Source organism: Caretta caretta, chromosome 19, assembly GCF_965140235.1.
Source record: "Caretta caretta isolate rCarCar2 chromosome 19, rCarCar1.hap1, whole genome shotgun sequence".
In the NCBI taxonomy this organism is placed as follows: Eukaryota; Metazoa; Chordata; order Testudines; family Cheloniidae; genus Caretta; species Caretta caretta.
In genome coordinates this window covers 5,963,468-5,978,004 of record NC_134224.1, presented here as the reverse complement: position 1 = coordinate 5,978,004, position 14,537 = coordinate 5,963,468, and the positions used below count along the sequence as shown (strand labels likewise).

The 14,537-nt window shown below is 62.1% G+C and overlaps 1 protein-coding gene across 7 annotated transcripts in view; it reads left to right on the top strand.

Annotated features, from left to right (window-relative positions):
• COL16A1 (collagen type XVI alpha 1 chain) overlaps nt 1-14,537 on the top strand; it is a 92,846-nt gene that overhangs the window by 36,006 nt on the left and 42,303 nt on the right. For 6 of the 7 annotated variants that reach the window (XM_075121382.1, XM_075121386.1, XM_075121385.1 and 3 more), the window contains exons 10-24: nt 844-888; nt 2,868-2,903; nt 4,827-4,853; nt 5,100-5,162; nt 5,791-5,832; nt 5,982-6,026; nt 6,934-6,969; nt 7,376-7,438; nt 8,354-8,398; nt 8,497-8,592; nt 8,916-8,954; nt 11,419-11,463; nt 12,543-12,578; nt 13,201-13,317; nt 14,234-14,269. In XM_075121382.1, coding sequence (XP_074977483.1) covers nt 844-888; nt 2,868-2,903; nt 4,827-4,853; nt 5,100-5,162; nt 5,791-5,832; nt 5,982-6,026; nt 6,934-6,969; nt 7,376-7,438; nt 8,354-8,398; nt 8,497-8,592; nt 8,916-8,954; nt 11,419-11,463; nt 12,543-12,578; nt 13,201-13,317; nt 14,234-14,269 — 771 coding nt within the window. The remainder of the gene's footprint in view (nt 1-843; nt 889-2,867; nt 2,904-4,826; nt 4,854-5,099; nt 5,163-5,790; nt 5,833-5,981; nt 6,027-6,933; nt 6,970-7,375; nt 7,439-8,353; nt 8,399-8,496; nt 8,593-8,915; nt 8,955-11,418; nt 11,464-12,542; nt 12,579-13,200; nt 13,318-14,233; nt 14,270-14,537) is intronic. The other variant, XM_075121381.1, reaches the window with a different exon arrangement.

Sequence of the window (14,537 nt, the reverse complement as noted above, 5' to 3'; positions counted from 1 at the left end):
TAGCCACGAGGCCTGGACCACCGCCTGGCATCAGGGGCTGCCTCACCTCCCTGCCTTTTCTTGGCACCCAAGGGCTCGTTTCCTCGTGCAGGATTCCTCGGCCAGGCCTGGATGGAGGGAAGCCCTGAGTGCTCTGGACGGGGTGGGGTGGAGGCGTCTTGCTCCATTGCCCTCCCGCTGCCCTCTGGCCTCATCTCTCGCTGCCAAGGCTACAGGCTGAATCAACCCCCAGTTTGTCTGGATTCAGCGCGCTTGGTCTAAGCTCCTCTTGGAGGGAGCCCAGCAGCATCTCAGCGCCTCCTTGTTCCAGCATTCCCTGGGCATTGGCTGGAACGAGCAAGCGCATCCAAAACGGCAGGCAAGAGGGGATGCTGGCCCCTCCGGTGTCCGACGCGCCCAGCCCCAGTGTGCCAGCCCAACTCCCTGTCTCGCCGTTCCTGCTGCTGGGGCCAATGGCTGGGAGCCCCAGGCAGGTGGTCCCAGGGGTCCCCCTCGCTGGGCGTTCCCAGCTGAGCTTTAGTAACGGGGAGAGCGTGACCTGGTCTCCTTGCGGCCGATTCTGCTCTCGCTTAGGGCCGGAGTAACTGCCCTGGGGCCACGCCGAGGTGAGCGGGAGGAGCGTGGGGGACCAGGAGTGGGCCCCAGGCCGTGTTACTCCAGCCCCTCAGGCCTTGGACACACTGGTGGAGAAGCAGCTTAAATACACCTGTGATAGAGACACGGCTGCAGCCGCCAGAACGGGTGCATCTTCCCCCCCCCCCGCCCGGCATTAGTCCCCCCCACCCCCAGCGGGAGAGAAGGGGAACAGGCAGCCTCTTTCCTCTCTGGGTTGCTCCCCTGCAGGGCTACCGAGACCCACGGGGCCAGCCACACAAGCCAGCCAATGAGGTAGGTTGAGGCTTTTCAGGGCTGGGCAATGCTCCAGCTGGGTGCAGGACGCGGGGGACGTCTGTGGTGAGCTCTGGCCCGTTCTCCTCTCTGCCTGCCCACTGGAGCCTGGCCGAGTGAGAACTGGGAAGGAGACTCCGGCTGGGCCCAGCAAGGGATGGGGCTCTGAGCGGGCTGGGCCCAGGGACCTCTGTGGCCGGTGTCTGCCTGGCTCAGAACCAGCTGCATCCCGGCAGGAGCTGGCCAGCCCAGAGGGAGTATTTTGCAGCCACTGGTTTGGCTGAAGGAACATGTGGGGAGCCACAAACCCACACGTACAATCCCCCCGTGAGGCCTGGGCTGGCAGCTCCCAGAACCTCGCCAGCCGGGAGAGGAGATAGGAGGTGGAAGCCGTGGCTGTCGAAACGTCCGAATTCTCCGTCCTCTTGCTGCTCCACGGTGCTGGTTTTCCTGAGCCCCCCTGGCGGGCAGCCATGGCAGGATCCCAGCACCGCGCTCGGGGAGTGGGAGTGTTCATGCTTTCATGGAAAAGCAGGGGAAGTGGGGGGAAGAACTGCAAACTGTGCTTTTACCAGGGAAGCAGAGAGCGTGTTTCTGCCAACCCCAGCCCTTCGTTTTAACTCACCCCCTTAAAAAATTAACCAGCAGCAGGGCTGGGGGCAAAGGCTCAGGAAATGAGATGTTTGTACATCTCTGCCATGTGGGGGGCGTGTGCCTGGGGAGGCGTGTTGACATACATGGTGCTGTCACACCAGCACCAGCCGGCAGGTGGACATACCTGATCCTGCCCAACTGGCAGGGGCAGGAACATGGGCATCTGTGGCACAGTCACACAGGCAGGTGTGGACACACAGGGCATCCGTGGGGGTGGGTGCGTTCACACTGAGTTGCTCGGGTTAGCGCAGGGCAGAATTCAGGCTCCAGAATCTTTCCCAGTGGGTCCTGTGTCGGAGGCAGGAATAACCCAGCTTGACTCTCAGATCCCTGGCTGGGTGTGGGGCCTTTCATTTGCAAGCTGCTCACATCTGACACCACGGCTGCAGAGACACAGGACCTGCGCAGCCTGGCTCCGAGTCCCTTCTCAGAGCAGCCCTGCACATGGAGGATAAAATCCTGCCCCATAATGCTTGGTGCGAGCAGTTACCATGGTGCCCCAGGTTTCCTCCTGCCCTGCTGGCTTGGCGCACCCTGCTACATGCTGAGTGTCGACTCCTTGGGCGGTCCCCAATTCGCTGATTGCTATGGTAACGCCTCACGCGCCGGGCCACAGCTAACCTGCCTGTCCTCTACCTGTGGGAGCCACTGACTGGTTAATTCCACCATCCTGAGCATGGAGCAGGCAGCGGGCACTTCCCGGATAAGTGCCAGGCAGCAGCCGGGAGGTGGCTGTGGGGGGAGGGGGGTGGTGGGCCATGCAGCACCCACCTGGAGATTTGCAGGGTTGGCGCCATGCCATTCAAAAGCAAATTCCTGCCAATTTCTGCCTTCTAGGCCACACGGCAGATCACCTGGGACTTACTTTTGGGGGTCCAGTTTCCAACGGAGCCCGTGGGATTTGCAGGGCCTCAGTTTTGCACATGCACCAGCTTGTCTTACTGGCGTGGGGTCAGCCATGCAAAGGGTTCAATCCTGGAGGCTCGAAGCCCCACTGATGGCACTTGCTCAGCCTCGCGTGGGATCATGGCCAGGGGCCGGGGGCCTGTTTGGCCCGGTCACCCACAACAGCCCTGTGGGGAGCGGTCTGGATGCCGGTCTCCAAACAGATCCAGGGCGGGAAGGTTTTAGACCCACTGATGCCACGGAGAGTGCAGCTAAGTGCGGCAAGGGGGCAGGACGTGAGCCCTTGGTGAGAGGCGGTTTTGCAGGATGCCCTTCCAGGGCGGCCAACCTCAACCCCCCTCCGGTAAAAATCCCCGTCGCGGTTCAGAACGGTTTCTCCTGCTTCCTGACTGCCGGTGTCCTCTCCTCTTCTCTTGCAGTGCCCACCCTGTCCCCAGAAAGCCCCGCACGCCAACGTAAGTCAAGGGGCTGCTGCTTCTTGGAGCTTCCGGTGGGCTTTGGGTGGGGGCGTTTCAGTGGCAGCTGTCTCATGACAGTGTCTAGTGGCAAGAGAAGTGCGCGCTCTCCCTCTCTCTCTCTCGTGCTGTCACCCACACAATAGTTTTGGAGACGGGAAGCATGTCCCAGGGAGTAGGGCACTAGCCTAGGACTTAAGAGACCCCGGTTCAGTTCCCTGTTCTGCCACAGACTCCCTGTATGACCTTGGGCAAGTCACGTAGCCTCTCCATGCCTCAGGTGCCCATCTGCATATTGCAGCTCTCCTGCCCTGTGGAAGCCACAAGAGCTATCCCAAGCAGAGTCTGCCTTGAGGGCTGAGTCTGTCCCGGTGCCAGGTGCTCCTTGCAGTGGAAATCACAGAGCTGCGACTCTGGTGGCGTTTTGTCGCTCTGGGGACTGGTGAGACGGCAGCGCACCGGCCACTGGATTCGGTATATCTCCAAGTAACACAGAAAATCTGCCCCAGCCAAGGCAGAGCTGCCCTGAATGCTGAGAGCCGACGGGACGGATACCCCCCACCAGCACTGCTCTGGGCTGCGTTACAGCTCTGCTCCTCAGTGTGAGAGCCCTGGTGCCGCACGCCCAGCACCCAGCAGGATTAGTGTGTGCGCAAAGCTCCTTCCACGGGACATCCCAGCCTGCCGGGCCTCCACAGCAGAGAAAAACAGTCCACGCATTATAGCCGATCCACTCCCACCTGGACCCCCTCAGGGTGGGGTGGGAGTTCCATGGAAGGGAACGCCCAGCCCCAGTTGCTCATCCCCAGGCTGGTAGCCGCAGGACTGGCGTTGCTTCCGAGGGGTTTATGTCTCTAGGACAGCTGCCGGAGAACAGGGCCCTGGAAGGACCCTCCGAGGAGTGACCAGAGGTTTGCACGGAGGCAGGGCTTGGAGCAGGCCCGTCTCGTTCATCGTGCTCAGGCCGGCCTGCCAAAGGAGTGAGGGTGGGGATGGAGGCCCCAGGCTAGGAGGGTTACTGATCCTGGCTCTGGCCTGTCTCCCACCAGTGGGGCTGTGGCAAGGCAGGGCTAGCTCCTCAGATCCCTCGCTCCCCGTTGGCTCCCAGCCCCTTCGGAGTCACAGCTTCGCTTTGGGAGATGCAGCCCCGAAACTGGACTGAATTTCAGTCTTCCCGGCAGCATCTGGCTCCATTGGGACCCAGCCTTCCAGAGCTCCCCCAGGACCTGACCTTACCTTCCTCAGGTGGCTGGAGCTTCACCTTGCTCTGGCCCCTTTGCCTTTTCCAAAGAACCCACCCACCTCTCTCTGGCCGATATCCCCTGGAACAGCTGGATGGCCGGGGGAGAGCGCTGATGGCTTCAAGATGTCTGCAAGGTTCCTGTAGCAGCTGCGTGGGCACAAGGAGCTCTGATGGAGGGAAAGAAGGGATCAGAGCTCACAGCTGTTTGATATTCACCCTCCATGCCTGTATGACAGGCCAGTGTGGGCGCTGTCAGCCAGCTGGAGGAATTTATGGAGGACACTTGGATGATAAAACCCAGAGCAGTTTTGTGTCTTTCCTTAGTCCCCTTTATTTGCTGCACCCAGCTCCCCCCAGCATGGCAGCCGGAGTCCAGTGGAGTGGGGATTTGAACTGGGGCTGAAGGGGGCATGTGACAGATACCACAAGCCTTTCCGTGGGCAGGCAGGGTGGCGTGGGACACCTTGGGGTCACCTGTGCTTCCGGGACAGGAGGTTGGAGCCAGAGATCCATCTGAACTGTCGCCCTGAATGATTTTAAAAGGACACGGGACTTGTCCCTCTCCTTCCACCCATCCCTTGCTCCCACCCCGCTTCCTCTCCCCCTCCTCCTCCTCACTGGGGTGGCTCAGCTGAGAGACAACTAGGTTGCACTGATGAGTTTCATTTTGGTTTGTGCAGGTCACACTTGGTCTCCCCGGCCCCAAGGTAAGTTTGTCCTCGCCCTGACTGACAGGCAGAGCCCAGCTCCGTCCCGCTTGTGCATGACCCACTTGCAGTTGGTAGTGAGTGCACGAGCGTGCAGAGGTATTCACGTGTGTTTGTCCGTGTGTGTCCATACATGCTGCATCCGTGTTCGTCCGTGTGCGTCTGGGGCTGTGTGCACTTGCAGGGGGCATGTATTCCCCTGTGCAACACAGATGCCTCTCATGGGACTGCCCCTCTCTCCTGCAGGGGGGCAAAGGAGAACGCGGACTCCCTGGGACATCCGGCTCAAAGGGGGAGAGAGGCGAGCGCGTGAGTGGTGTCGATGCGCCCGGCGTGAGGAGACATAGCCGCCCAGCTTGGGGGGCGACGGGCCCATCTGGGGAGACGGCCGCCATGTGCACACTGGGAATCCCCTCTAGCAGCTGCTGTGTCACGGCCGCCGGGAGCTTCCCCAGGCGCCTCATGTGCCGGCTGGCTGAGCCCCGTGCCGTGTGACGCTCTCCTGTGAAGGACGGCCGGGTGGGATGGCTCTGGGTCCCCACCCTGTGCCCCACCCGGCCCTTACTCCCATGGCCCCCGGTTCCCATCTCTCTACCCACTAATCCCCCTGGGTGGCCCAGGGGGATGGTGACATGAGCAGCCTGAGGCCGGTCTGTATCGGACTCCTCCACGGGGCCTGGGCCTGCTCCAGAGATTGGGGGTCTCTCCCAGTGCAGGGGAGGGAAAGCCCAGCCTCCAGCCATGACCAGCCAAGAGGGGCTGCAGCCAGGGGTGGGCCTAGGCCGCAAAGCCTGGGAGCTTGGCCCGTTATCATGCCGATGGCGAAGGAACTTCCTGGCCGTGCAGGGCCCATTTCTGCCTTCCGCACCCCTCCTGAGCCCGGCCCCAGGCAGCCCCGTCTCCTTCCTCCCTCTGAGCATCTCCCTTCCTCCCGCAGGGCTTGGACTGCATCCAGAGCTCCCCCGACGGCCCCTTGCAGGTGAGGCACCTCTCTCCTTTCCGGGCAGTCCCCTGGGGGAGGCATCCCCTGGGGGAGGCATCCCCCGGGGGGCTTGGCCACCCTTGGCACCGCACGCTGCCTTGCACTACCCTCTTCTAAGCCGCCCCTTGTTCCTTTTCTCTCCAAAGTGCATGGAGGGGCCGAAGGGAGAGAAGGGGGAGCAAGGAGACCTGGTGAGTAAAGCTTATCTGCATGGTTGGCCCCTTAAACTGCCCCCCCCCCGTCTCCTCCCAGTGCCATCTCTCCTCCCTCTTGGCGACAGAGGGTCAGCGTTGTCCCCGTCGGCCTCTCTCTGCCGTGCTGCCCAGGGGCTCCCTGCAGCAGTACCCACCGCTCAGCCCTACCGGGGGTGCAGCGCCTCCGGCTTGGCCACCGTTTCGGGGAGCCTGTTTCCACTAGGGGCTTGACTGGGGCCACCTAGGCCTAGATGAGGTCTTGAAAGCCAGTGGTAGACCCAGCGGGTGTAAATGGGCAAAATGTCAAAGGAGTGACACCAATTTACGCCAGCTGAGGATCTGGTCCTGCTCCCAGAAACGGCTCTGGAATATACTGGGCCAAATGCTGCTTGCAACTTCATCGGAGTCAATAAGCCAACTCCAGCCAGGGAGTTACAGCCAGCGCCACTCCCACTGACTTGAGCAGAGCTGTGCCATTACCCCAGCTCAGGATCTGGCCCTGAACGTCACAACTAGCGGTGTCTGGCACCCTCTTTACCTTCTCCAAGGGCTCAGCTCTGACCTCCAGTTCCTTGTGACTCCCGCTCTTTGCAGCAGGAGAGATCTGCCTCCCCTCTCCCCCCTGTCTCTCAGCCCTGCCAAGGCTTAATATCCTCCCGTATCCTAATAAATGCCGCTCAGATGTTGTGCTCTGTGGTGGCCAAATTTATCTTGTGGGAGATAAATATTTATTAGCCAGATCCTTGGGGGGGGGGGGGGGGGGCGGGCATAGTGACACTCTCTGTGCATCCAGGGGGCGCATCACTGAGTGCTCTGCTGCAAAGTGAATCCTGAATGGGGCTGGGCATTAATGGCCAAGCGGAGGCAGAGGCCCGGTTAACCACCTTGTTTCTATTGCAAACAGGGCCTAGCAGGAGCGACCGGAGCTGATGGGCAGAAGGTAACTCGCTCTCCCAGTCGGCAGGGCAAGGGCCCAGGAAGGGAAGGTCCCGGTGGAGGCTTCTCCCCGCTTTGCAGTGGGTGGCTCTTCTGCAGGAAGGCATCTCCTCCTGCTTGGGAGAGGAGCCCAGGAGGCGAAAAGGGGTTGGGAAAAGCAAGGTCTGGAACTGGGGGAAAGGGGCAGGGAGGGCGCCAGCGGCTGGCGTGCGAGAGGGAACAGGGATGCTCGATGTGCTAACGGTGCTTGCTGTGAGCTGGGGGGCATGGAGGCTGCCGTCTCCCAGTGCGGGTGAGAAGAGGCAATGCAGAAGGTTGTGGGGCAGAGGCAGCTCCGGGGTCTGAGGAGTGGGGACAGCCAGGACACTGGATTCTCCTCTGATGGGCAGTTTTCTGGATTGCTTCTCAAGGGGCAGAAAGGCGAGAAGGGAGATGGAGGTGTCCAAGGGAATCCCGGGATGCCGGGGCGCGACGTAAGTTGTTCATTGCACCGTGTGCCCCCTCTCCCCTTTTATTCAATCTGCCCTGGGGCTGCGGGATCCAGCACATGCTGGCGCTTTCCCAGGAGTTTCCTTGTGGTTTCCCAGTTCCTTGCTAGCCTTGGAGAGACGTTCAGATTCCTACCGTCTCTGCTGCATCCACTCCCTGTTCTAGCTGGTGACGATGTCCCAACCCAGCGATGCTGCAGGGCTCTGAGAGCACCCAGCGGCTCTAATGGGTCGCTGAGTCATGACTGAGCTCAGGCACAAGAGGGCTTTCCCTGGAGAGGAGACGTAAATCTGCAGCCCTGAGGGCCTGTGTTCAATCAAGATCCCACAAATTCCCAGCTGCCTAGTCATATTCCACCTCCCTAAATTCCCTGTTGTCTCAGCTGGGGGAGGGATTCTTCACATCCCGTGCCACACTGCTGAATGGTGTTGCTGGGTGCTGCAAAACAGCTCCCACAGTCCACCCCAGAGGTGGCCGCATTCCACGAGTGGCCGAGTGATCCTTACGAAATATGGCAAAGAGGTTTGAGATCCCTCAGGATAGAGGGTGCTGTGTATATGTGAGAGGATACAATGGCTCCTTCTTCCTTTTAGGATCAGTTTGATGCATTTCTCTGGGAGCCCCAGAAGCCTTAGAAAACAGATCAACCCGTATTTTTTAATGACAAAGGACAAAGACAGTTTCATGCTGTGATCTGTGCCAGGGGCCGTGCACTGCTCGGTGCCTGTGGGACACCTTCTGGGAGCTCGTTGTTGTGATTATTGATGAGGTGTATTATGGTAGCACCTAGGAGTCCCAGTCACAGCCCCACTGTGCAAGGTGCTGTACAAACACAGCAGAGAAAGATGGTGCCCAAAGCGCTTACAATGTTCTAACCCCTGCTTTCCTTCTCCTGCTAGGGCCGGCCTGGAGAGATCTGTGTGGTGGGGCCGAAGGGACAGAAGGTACCATGCTGCGGGCTCGGGGTGGGGGGAATTGTGACTGGGGATTTGAAGGCTGTGCCGATGGAGAGGCCAGGCTCACAGCTATGTTTGTGTTTTAGGGCGATCCGGGGTTCGTTGGACCCGAGGGGTTAGCCGGTGAGCCAGGCCCCCCGGGGTTACCAGGTCCTCCAGGGAGAGGACTTCCAGGGAAAACAGTAAGGATTTGGTTCCATTGCTTCTCCTCACTTCCCTGAACTCCACATTGTCCGGTCTGCAGAAGCTTCCCTCCTGGGGCGTCTGCTGTTCACGGCTGCTGGCCTCTGCAAGAGTGAGCTGGGCCTCAACAATCCTGTCGGTCAACGGGCCGCATGGAATTTCAGGCCGTTCTGTCGCCGTATGGGCGAGCTGAGGGCATATCACCGCCTTGCTGACGTACTGCTCAGCAGGTTGCGGGGAGGCCTGGCTGCTCCTTTGGGGTGTGCAGCTCCATCTAGAAGGGAACTCGCTGACCTCTCTCTCTCTCTCTTGTTAATTTCAGGGTGACCCCGGTGGCCCCCCAGGTCCTAAAGGAGAAAAAGTAAGTGCAGCCGCATCTAGTGACCCAGCGTGCCCATGGGGTCAGGTCTGACCTGGACATGAGCTTGAACTTCAGACAGCCACAGCTGCTAAGTCTGGAGCCGACTCTGATCTTCTCCCGAGCTCAGGGGAGGTGTCCTGAACGGGGCCCATCTCTGGTTTAAACCCTTGACCTTGCTGCCTGTTTCCCCCCCGGTCTCGTGTCCCTGCGGAGGCCAGTCGGACTTTTCTTCCCTCACCACTCGGTGGCCAGACTCGTACCGGCCCAGATTCGACCCCTCCCTTGTCAGGGCGGCAGTGAGCACAAGGGACCCGTGAGGATGCCCCCGTGTTCGCTGCTAGAGCAGGGACCCACTTACTACTGGGACGCAGCAAGGTGCTGTGTGGCCCCCCCCCCTTGGATGCTTTGCTTCCCTTGCTCTCCGGCCCAGCCTGTGCCCCAAGCGTCTCCTCTACTGCACGCTGCCCCCTCGCACCCCGGAGGGAAATAAGGAATAATCCAGGAGGCGTTACTGGGACTCGGGTGCGTCGGCAGAGCAGGGGAAGGAGCCTAGGGTTGGAATGGCAGGGGCAGGGGGGCTACAGGCCAGGGTTAAGGTGCATTGGCAGAGCGGGGGGTGGAGCCCAGGGTTGGAGCCCAGGAGCAGGGGGGCTGCAGGCCAGGGTTAAGATGTGCTGGCATCAGTCTCTCAGATAATTCTAGGCGCATCTCACCGTAGTGCACATGGGTTACACTGGCCCCTTCTGTCCAGTCCGTGGGCTGTCTGTCATGTGCCTGGGCCCAGGACCTGGGAAGAGCTTGCCCAGCTCTGGGCCTGACTCTCTCCCCTGACTTCCATGGGCTCTAAGCTCCCTCCCCTGCTCCTGCCCCATGGGCTGGGAACTCACAGAGGGTAGACACCTAGCAGCCCCCGCCTGGTAGGAGCAGCATCCCGCGCTCCAGGCTGGAGAGAGCCTCGTACGTGCTGATGTGGCACCATGCCCCTCCCTTCCCTGGCGTGCGGGGCAGCGAGCTGGAGCAGGGCCCCAGGCTCCAATTGCTCCAGCTGGTGGAGTGTCACCGCGACTCCGGGACCCTCCCTGTGGGGCGGTGCAGCAAGCACCACTGGGCATTCGTGCCCTTGGCCAGGCGGCACAGCAGAGGGCCGAGCGCTGCCCCGTGCCGCTCCTCCAGGGCACCGTGAGCCTGAGCCGTGGCGGAAGGGGGCTGGGTACTTGCACTGGCGGTTGCTTCCCCTGCTTGTGCGATGAAAAGGTTCCCAGCTGCCGTGCGATGTTTGGGCGAAAGGTGCGGGAGGCTGGAGCAGGGAGCCCAGAGGGGCAATGGGGGGATGGCGGGCTGCTGTTTCTTACAGGGATTTTTGTCTGTCTGAGAGGCCCAGCAGAGGCAGGTTTATCGCTCAAGCCGCGCCTCTTCTCGCTGTCCCAGTGCACGGGCCTGGCTGGGCAGAACGTTCCCCGCGGGCCGGAGGCTCAGACCTTTGCCTGCATTCAGAGGAGCGGGAGTCTCCTGGCAGTGCGTGTGATGCTGCCCATTGCATCCATCCCCATCCTGCCACGGGGGAAAGGGCCATTGCCAGAGTAACTGGGCGGCTGGTCTGGCCGATGCTCTAGGATTCCCCCCTGGGGGTTAGGCAGGGCTTCTGGGGTCCTGGGGGATTCCTGATGGGGTGGAAATTGGATTCTGACTCCTCTCCAGGGAACCTTGCTGCCCACTGCTGTTCCCTGTCCCCAAATGAGCCTGAGGCCCCTGCTCCATTGCCAGGCTGTGATTGGCACGTCTCCATGGTGACGCCAGAAGGCGTGCGGGGGGCTTGGTGATTTATGTAGTGTAATGAGCTCGTTCTTCACTTTGATCAACACCAGGGCTTTCTAGTGTGCACAGGGCAGGGCTGTGGGCAGGGGGCCCGGGGCATCGGCAGGGCTGTGGGTAGGGGGCCCGGGGCATTGGCAGGGCAGTGGGTAGGGGGCCTGGGGCATCGGCAGGGCAGTGGGCTGGGGGCCCAGGGCAGGGCTGAGGGGCATCGGCAAGGCTGTGGGCAGGGGGCCCGGGGCAGGACTGAGGGGCATCGCAGGGCGGTGGGCAGGTGGCCCGGGGCAGGACTGAGGGGCATCGCAGGGCGGTGGGCAGGGGGCCTGCGGCAGGACTGAGGGACATCGGCAGGGCTGTGGGCAGGGGGCCCGCGGCAGGGCTGAGGGGCATCGGCAGGGTGGTGGGCAGGGGGCCCAGGGCAGGGCTGAGGGGCATTGGCAGGGCTGTGGTTAGGGGGCCCAGGGCATCGGCAGGGCTGTGGGAGGGGGCCCGGGGCAGGACTGAGGGGCATCGGCAGGGCGGTGGGCAGGGGCCCGGGGCAGGACGAGCAGGGGACAGGGTAGGATCCAGGGGTATCGACACTGCTGTTGGGCAGAGCCCAGGCCCCTGGCCCCGCTCAGTTTGTTTGTGTTTCTCTGGCCTCTGTTTCTAGGGTAACTCTGGATCTCCTGGACCCGGAGGTTCAACGGGGAAGCCCGTAAGTAGCATGGAGGCGGGGCGGGCGTTGGAGGGCTGGGGGGGCAGCGTGTGGCTGCCTGCCTGGGCTGGGTGGGGAAGGCAGAAATGGGCCGTGAGCCCAGCCCAAGGGCGAGGGCTGGGACAGCCTGTATCTCGGTGCAGAGGCCCCCCGGCTGTGACCCTCCCTGGCTGTGAGACACGTGGCTTGTTGCTCACACCCCGGCCTCTCCTCTGGAGAGCTGCGTTCAAGTTTAGCTCTTGGGCCTGGAAGGCCAGAACGTCTGAGCCCAGCCCGCTCCCCATTGGGGGGCCACCTGCTCCGCACACGTTCCTGCGTGTCATGGGGGAGCTCTCCTCGGGGCTGGCCCAGCACCGCCGTGGCAAGGAGAGGGGGTGCAGGTCAGGAGTGAGGGGCATCAGCAGAGCCGTGTGGAGACGACTCAGGCCTGCAGCATAAGAGGGAAGTGCATTGGGAGTGGGTTGGGGGGCCTGGGGCTGAAACAACGGAGTGCTGCCGGTCAGGAGCGAGGGGCATTGGCAGAGCTGCTTGGGGAGAGCCCGGGGCTGTGGGTCAGGACTGAGGGGCATTGGCTGGAGTAGCAGGGAGCTGTGGGTCAGGACTGAAGGGCATTGGCTGGGGAGGGGGTGGGTGAGCTCAGGGCTGGGGTAGCAGGGAGCTGTGGGTCAGGACTGAGGGGCTTTGGCTGGGGTAGCAGGGAGCTGTGGGTCAGGACTGAAGGGCATTGGCTGGGGAGGGGGTGGGTGAGCTCAGGGCTGGGGCAGCAGGGAGCTGTGGGTCAGGACTGAAGGGCATTGGATGGGGAGGGGGTGGGTGAGCTCAGGGCTGGGGCAGCAGGGAGCTGTGGGTCAGGACTGAGGGGCACTGGCAGAGCTGTGTGGAGGCTTTGCACACCTAGTCGTTCCTTTGGTTGCACAACACTAGACTGGATTTGGTGACGCTCACCCTATCGCTCTGCCGGGCTGATCCGGGGCAGGGTCTGGCTGCTGCCCTCTATCCCATTGCAGCCCAGGCCTTGGGACTGGGTTTGCTCAGCAGCTCGGCCTAAGCTAACCAGCATCTTCCCTCCCCCCACACAGGGCAAGCCAGGGGTCCCAGGCCTGAAGGGAGACAAGGTGGGTACCACACAGGGGCCTGGCGCTGGGCAGGGGGGCTGGTTTCTGTTCTGTGCACCATGGGGCTCTGCAGATGAGGCAGCTGCCTCTGGGGTCAAGGTGGGGCCTTCCCACGTCTGCCTGCTAGGGGAAGCTTAGAAGCCGGAGACCTTCCATGGAGCTGCCTCCCCACTCCAGGCCCCTTTCTGGGGAAAGGAGGGTGAGATGAAGTGGATCCAGGCAGCACCAAGGACCAGGAACTCAAGAGCCAGCTTCTCTGAGCCCTGCCTGGGTTCTCCGTCCCATTCAGTCCTGAGTGTTTGGGTGCTGCCCAGAAAGACCCCTCAGAGCCTGAATCTCTGGCCAGAAGCTGCCCCATCCTCTGACCCTGCTCTGGCCTACGTTCGGTTTTCCCCTGCCCCGGGGCTATTGAGGGATCCTGACTGGCTCGCCTGGTGCTGGTCCAAGGTTGGGATCTGGGTCCAAAGCTCAGGGTGGTTTGGGCCAGGTCCATTGTTACATCAGTTGTGCTGTGGGATCGCGGGGTCAACACCCCGCGTGGACGCAATGTCGGCTCCCAAAAACAAAACTCGAGGGCCCCCGGGGCCATGGCCCATGTCTCAGTATCTCCTCTCTCCCACAGGGGGATCCATGCGAAGTTTGCCCCACCATCCCTGAGGGGATGACGCATGCTGTCGGCCTCCCGGGAAAGCCGGGATCCAAAGGAGAGCCTGGAGTGCCGGGGAAAGCGGGGCTCTCGGTGAGTCTGAACGCGCTGCCGTGCCCCTGAGCGGAGAACCCACGCGCCCTCTGTGCCGGGAGCCGGGTGACCGTCCCCACATCCATGCATGGGGAGCGGAGGGTTGAAACGAGGGCGGGGGCAAGGAGGGGGTGGTGGAAGGAGGTGGTGTTCGCTCGTGCACTGAGTTGCCGGGGTGTTACCTCTCCCTGTTTGGCTGCCTAACTAGAGCACGGCCTCATGCAAACCAGGGTCCCCTGCACTACCCCCAGATGACCCCGGGCACACCCGTCTCCCCGCCCCACACTGTCACCTAGGACTATGGATAGGCCTTGCGCCCAGCCTTCCCCCAACCTTGCTCTCTCTGGTAATGGGGTCAAGGAGGAGGTTGTGCTGGGGTCTGGGTTAGAGGCAGGATCGGGCCCGAACTTTCCTGCCTGTTCTCAGCTCTTGGACCCCCAAGTCAGCAGGACCCAGGGAATCAGCCCTCCTGGCTTGCAACCCAGCCCAGAGCTGATACCACAAAGGCAGACTCAGGGGGAGGGCCTGGGATCCCACTTCTTAATCTTCCCATCCCCCAACTCTAGCCATCCCATTATCCATCCAGGTTCCGTCTGCAGGGTCCTTCCCGATCCTGCTCATGAGTCGCCATCCAGCTCCTGCGATGGGCCCCTGGGGCGTCCCCTTGGCTCCCCTCCAGGAGAGAGGCCAGCAGATGCAATGGGAGTGAGGGGCCGGTGGGACATTCGGGGGGCAGAGAGCATTGATGGGGCTTAGTGCAGCCTCGAGCGGGAAGCACCGTACCAGATGGAGCAATGTACACGCGTCCCGGCGACCGCTCGGGGTGTAGGGCAGTCGGCTTGAGCCTGGAGTCCTGGCCGAGGTGCAGCCGCAGGGCGTTTCTGTTTGTCTCACCTGTTTGTTTTCCCCCCTGCAGGACAAGGCAGGGCTCCCCGGACCCAAAGGCAACAGGGTGGGTGCCTCAGAGAATTGACGCCTCGGTTCTAGCCGTGCTGTTGTAGCATTTCCTGTCTGCCCGTGGAGAGCAGCGAGGGCTGTGCTGGGGGCCCCTCTGGCCCAGCAGGGCTCTGACCCCCAGGGCGATGACTGTCGCTCAGAGACTTTAACGCCAGAGGGACCCTCGTGATGATCTCCTCTGACTTCCTGCACGTGGCAGGCCGCAGAACCTCCTCCACCCACTCCTGTAACAGACCCAGACCCTCTGGCTGAGTCACTGACGT